At 37.9% G+C, this 6,125-nt stretch overlaps 1 protein-coding gene across 1 annotated transcript in view; it reads right to left on the reverse strand.

Annotated features, from left to right (window-relative positions):
* Positions 1-575: 575 nt before the first annotated feature.
* The window catches only part of OSTF1 (osteoclast stimulating factor 1), a 61,351-nt gene continuing 55,801 nt past the window's right edge, over positions 576-6,125 (reverse strand). The window contains exon 10 of the mRNA XM_004383286.2: positions 576-1,091. Coding sequence (XP_004383343.1) covers positions 1,033-1,091 — 59 coding nt within the window. The 3' untranslated portion in view covers positions 576-1,032. The remainder of the gene's footprint in view (positions 1,092-6,125) is intronic.

The raw sequence follows: 6,125 nt of genomic DNA on the forward strand, positions 1-6,125 counted from the left end.
TGAAAACCTGAACACAAAAAATGTTCATGGCTCCTGGCTACTCCATAAGGAAAACTCTGGCATCTTCTATGATAAGGAAATCAATCTTTTTAACCTTGCAACCTTAAAGGGTTAGAAGTTTCTTCACACTGAGTATAACCTTGGAGATAAAACTGATAGTATATATTAAATAATATTAAAGTAATATATTTCATCAGAAATGTATCTCTCCAATGACTATATCTTGACTGTAATCAAAGTAGAGCCCTGGCGGGGCAGTGGTTAAAGAGCTCAGATGCTAACCACAAGGCTGGCAGTTCAAAATCACCAGCCACTCCTTGCAAACTCTATGGGGCAGTTCTACTCTGTCCTATAGGGTTGCAATGATTCAGGATCAACTAGATGGCAACAGGTTTTAGATTTTGGTAATCAACGTAGATGTAGGAAGCTGAACAAAATTTGGATACTATGATTCTTCTGTGCTAATAAATTTAAGTATAATTTAAATAATAAAATCAGTCCTTACCAAACTATAAACATATAAGCTTTATTTATTTACCAGCAATGACTGCCAACACAAAAACAGACAAAGAGAATAAAGTCTCTTAAAATGTTTATTTTTGTCAGAATAGCTGACAATTTCTTGTATTTTTGTTTATTATCATAATAAGCATTTCTCCCCCTTGAAAAATCCATTAATATATCTCAATCCTTGAAGTAAAGAACTTCAAACTAAAAAAAACAAAAATCCTGATTTTTTTTAAAAGAAAAAAATTCTTAGAATTCCTTTAATGTGATAAATAGAAATAATCTCTTCTTGTCTACTCTGGTGAACATAAATGTGCTTTATACAGCAAAGTATCCAGTCACTTATTGGCAAACCGAAGGTGAGAACTACTCATTTACATGTTCTACTCAAACAGTGAGATACTGCCACGTTCATATATACTTTTTTTCTTTTTTTTAACAGTTACCAACACTCTTCTGGCAAAGAAAAGATTTTGGAAAGGCAAAAGCAACAGAAGTTGTAGGTCTCAAAGCTCTGGAAGGGAATTAATCTGAGTCTTCATCATCAAGATAGTCCTCGGCATTGCTTAATGTCCGAACCGCATCTAAAAGAAATAGGGTTAAAAAACAAAAGAGAAAAATTACAAAAATTGCTTGAATTTCTTTCCCCACTTTTTTTTCCCCAAAGGCTCTTGACAATTCAACAAATTAAATCTTCCTTATGACCCAGGGATTGTACTTTCCCTGAGATATTTTTCTACTTTTGCTTTTCAGCGTGTTCAGTTTCTGCTGTCATGCAGTTGACAAATGCATTCGTCTGCATATTGGTTAGATGTGCAGAAAAGCAAAGAACGTGGTGCTAGGGTACCATGACTCTACTTCCAACAGAATGCAACCACATGCACCATGACCAACGTGTAACACACCAGAAGCCACTCCACTATGACCACTGTGCTTGCAACCGCCTCTCCACCAGTGACAAATGCACCCGTGGCTTCTACTGGTCCACAGCCTGCCTGCTGCCTTATCTGAAGGTAACGTCACTGGGGAGAAAGATAACTAACGAAGAGAAAAGGAAAAGAAAGAGAATGAAAACAAACAAGCTTCAGTTTCATCTTAGAAAACACTGTAAATAAAGTATATTCAGAAAGAAAAGACTGAAATGAAAAGAAAAAAATGTACGTGGAAATAACTGAACTCCACCAAATGTTAAAATCAGCTTTGAACAGGACTCAAAAGGAAGACAACTTCTCTTTAACTGTTTATTTATTCAACTGTCTAGTCAAATTCCCCTAGCAACAAGTTACCCTAGGTATAATTTTAGGGGGGAAAAGTGGAATGCAAATACAGGCATGTATTTAGAGCTCAACAAATGTATGTTATAGCACCCAAATCATGGTCTCTAAATGCTATATCCTCATGGCTCATTGGAGATCTGATTCCAGGTCTGGGGTGGGAAATGTAAACTATGGGTGTAGATCCTCTTGCCATGCCATAAAGCAAGAATCCCACCAAAGATTACTAGGATCTTGTTGAAAGTATTCAGGATCCAACCTCAAGAGGTCCCCACTAGCCAAAGACGGGCCATCAACAAGGATACTAACCACAATGGATTAAAACACATCAAATGTTTCAGTGTACACAAAAAAGAACTTATTGGTTCCATTTGGAGAGTGATAGGGAACCAGCTCATTATTTTGAAAACTTTTAAATAAAGGGAGAAAAATTATTCTACTCCTGCTACATAAACTATTCCTCTGAGTAACCAAACAACTGCTGGAGGGAATTTTTTCTTTATACAATGTTCCAGCTAATAACCCAGAAAGGAGGGACAGAATTAGAGTATCATCATTTTGCAACAGTTCATGAAAGAATGGATCTAGACAATGGTTAGGGATGGATTCTAACATCATAAGAAGATATTAAGTGCCTCTGATGGAAGAACACAATATTCTATATGATGCATTCTTCCATCCACTCCTAAGATAAATAATAGACAGACAGATAAAACCTGAATCTGATCAAGCCTCCACATCTAACACAACTGACAGAAAATACAGAAGACAGAGGAACACGATAGCAACATCGTGGAAAGGCAGTCAGCAAACTGTGGGACATTACAGCTCGACTGACCCAGTTTCTTTAACAAATAAATTACATGGTTGCAAAAGGTAGGAGCAGAGGGAGAAAAAACAGGGAGTTACAAAAAAAACCCAAAAACTTAACAGACATTATCAACCAGTTACAAATTAACCTTATTTGGATTTTGATTTAAACAAACTATAGATAAGTAAAGGAGCCCTGGTGGTGCAATGGTTGAGCACTCGGCTGCTAAATGAAAGGTCAGCGGTTTGAAACCACCAGTGGTTCCACGGGAGAAAAGACCTGGTGGCGATCTGCTCCTGTAAAGATTACAGCCTAGGAAACCCTATGGGGCAGTTCTACTCTGTCATATAGGGTCACTACGAGTCAGAATCGACTCGATGGCACACAACAACAACAAGAGATAAGTAAAGAACAAACACATATGAGAAAATTGGGAAATGTGGACCATGGCAAGATATTATGGTGCTATTAAGGAAGTAATGTTAATTTTTAGGTGTGTTAATCACATTGCAGTTGTTTTTTCCTGAGAGTTATCGCTACACGTTTAAAATAATGATTATTAAAAAAAGGAAAGAAGAAAGGAGGGCCAATACAAGTGAGGCACGAGAGAGAGAAAATAAAGTAAGAAAAACTGAATGGGAAGCAAAACAGAGGCAAGCTTCAGCAATTCACACCAGTTTCCAAGCTATTAGAAGTCTCCAGGATGACTCCATTCTCCCCAAGAAAAGCCCTGGAGAACTGGGGGGAATATGTTTTGCTCTCCCCAGTACACACCCAAGAACTTCAGGACTGGCTGTGACTCAGTGAAAAGATGGTTTTTCAAGCTAAAACCAAAAATACAAACAGCAAAGCCTTTTGTCCTTCTACTCTCCTATCACAATCCTGTGGTTTGCCCATCTGAAATATCACTTCCCCTTCACTGGTTACCTCTGCTATTTAGTTTAATCTTGTTGCTCTTGTTAGAAGAGAAATATGACTTGCTACAGTGCAAACTCTGAGTGAAAATCAAGAGACAGGAATGAGCTGGGCAGATAAATTCCTCCTCCCTCCTTCTTCCCCTGGACTGCTCTGAGGCACAGTTTCTCAGGAAACTTCCCATATGGCCAGGTGCTGAGTGACTAGCTGTATCTTCACAGCTCATCTTGGGGCAGTGGCCAGGAGGGTAACTCATCCCCTCGCAACACTTCCCATCCTCCCATACCTCACTTCCACGCTGCCTCAATCCTATTGCCCTGGGTGTACCCCTTCCAAATAAAGCATCTGCACTTAAGCAAACAACAAACAAACCATATTTAAAGAAATGGTGGAGGGATAAATGCAGTAACATGGATGAATCTCACAGACATTATGTTAAGTGAACGAAGTTAAAGGCAAAAAAAAGTATATACTGTGTGATCCCATGTATATGAGGTTCAAGAACAGGCAAAACTAAACAATGGAAATGAAAGTCGGAATAACGGCCATCCTTGTAGAGGATACCGAGGGAGGCTTGGGGGTGCGGAAAACGTTCTATTATCTTGATCTGGGTTGTAATGTGTAGGTGTAAGCACAGTACAAAATTCACTAAGCTAAAAACTTAAGATTTGTGCACTTTACTTAATGTAAATTATACCCTAATTTTAAAAAAATTGGACAAAAAATTTAAAGGCTCACCTCTCAAATATAGCCCTGCCTCCTCCCTCCCAATATCCCAAAGTTATCCTTCTTAGTAACTGCAACATGTGAATTATTTTTTCCCTAGAAATCCGAGACATTGTTTTTTAAGGTAGACAGCAATATCAGAATATCTCTCTTCCAACTTAGAGTTCATGCTGACAATTATCGAAATGGCCAAAGGTACCAACCCTTAGTCAAACTATGATCAAATTATTGATTTAAAACTTTATTAACTGGGTGACTGGGTTAATGAAGCAAGAAAAAACATAGAAAAAGGTAACAAAGCACCTATGAAAACGTATTTCTTGGCTTTGCTGGGCCCAATGATTATTTAATGAATCAGTTTTCTAATCACTACAAGTTTACACGGGTGGACTAAAGACACTTGGAGTGAACACAGGAAAGAGTACCCACCTCCCAGCCTTATTTCACAAAAGCTGCAGAAAGGTGAGGGGAAAGCGAGAAAGATTTACCGCCTGCCTCATCCAGCTCCAACTGCTCATGTGTAAGCTTCTGGGAGAAAGTGTAGCTCTCTGGGGTCTGAGAGGTTTGCTATTTTCCTTGGCTATCATGACCAAGCTCACAGTTCATATGAGACACTGACAACCTTTAGCTCATACAAAAGCGTACTTTTCGGCCAGGGCATGCTAAAGGTAGCCATACAGCTACAGGAAATCAGTGGCAGAGAGAGGAAGTTAAGCCACACTCCTACTTCCTGACCTAACGAAAGCAGCAAAGAGCAGAAGGCAGACCTCAAGCAAAAGTGTCTCTCCCACATGGTTACTAATATGGCTTCTCAGTCAAAATGTAGCTGGGGAGCAACAGCTTAGCTGATAAAATACTTTCTCAGTAGAACCTATATGAGTAATTACTTTTAGGAAAGATTTCTTCTGCCTTTCAACATTCATGGCTTAAATAATTAAGGAATCCCAAACTGATTACTGGTTTATACTATGTCTGAACTTAAGTTGAAAAATAAAATAAAATCTGGAAAAAAAGACACATTTGGAATAAAGGATAAAAGGGACGACAGAGTTCTGAGAAGAGCTGTGATGGGGATCTGATGACAGGTTGGGGGATGATTCTGGGAAGCTCCATCAGAGAGGAAGATTGTTTACTATTTTTGAATGCCCACAGTAGGCAACCAGTACACTGATTTTACTTTGTTGCTTCTGTGAGGAATGGAATATGGACAGCATAACATTACTTATTCTGATAAAACAACGAGACATACTTGAGGGACAAATCAGTTTTCTAAGGGTTCAAAAATTAATGAGAATTCAATTAAAATGATAAAAACAGAAAAGTAATCAGGATCCCGTTACACAATTTCGAGAACTCTGAAAGTGATAATACCCTCAAGTTAAAATGGAAATAAATACACTTAGTCTCTATAATGGAAATTTGCTTTATGAAAAGTTGTTTTGGTGATTCTCCACCAACATGGGCCCGTCTAAACTTCTGACTCTAAAGAAATTCTATAAAGCTTTAGAATGATGGGTAGTAACACAAAAGACCTGCAAAAAGTGAGTCCTTCATTATACATATTTCTTTCTAGAAAATGTTTTTTTAAAATGTATCAATTGTGAACATTGACACAAAACTCCTCAATAAAATTCTAGCCAACAGAATTCAGCAACATATCAAAAAAATAATTCACCATGATCAAGTGGGATTTATAGCAGGTACGCAGGGATGGTTCAACATTAGAAAAACAATCAATGGATTACATCACATAAATAAAACAAAAGACAAGAACCACATGATCTTATCTATCGATGCAGAAAAGGCATTTGACAAAGTCCAACACCCATTCATGATAAAAACTCTCAACAAAATAGGAATAGAAGGGAAATTCCTCAATATAATTAAGGGCA

This window comes from Trichechus manatus, unplaced genomic scaffold (genome assembly GCF_000243295.1).
Source record: "Trichechus manatus latirostris isolate Lorelei unplaced genomic scaffold, TriManLat1.0 scaffold00107, whole genome shotgun sequence".
Taxonomy (NCBI): Eukaryota; Metazoa; Chordata; class Mammalia; order Sirenia; family Trichechidae; genus Trichechus; species Trichechus manatus.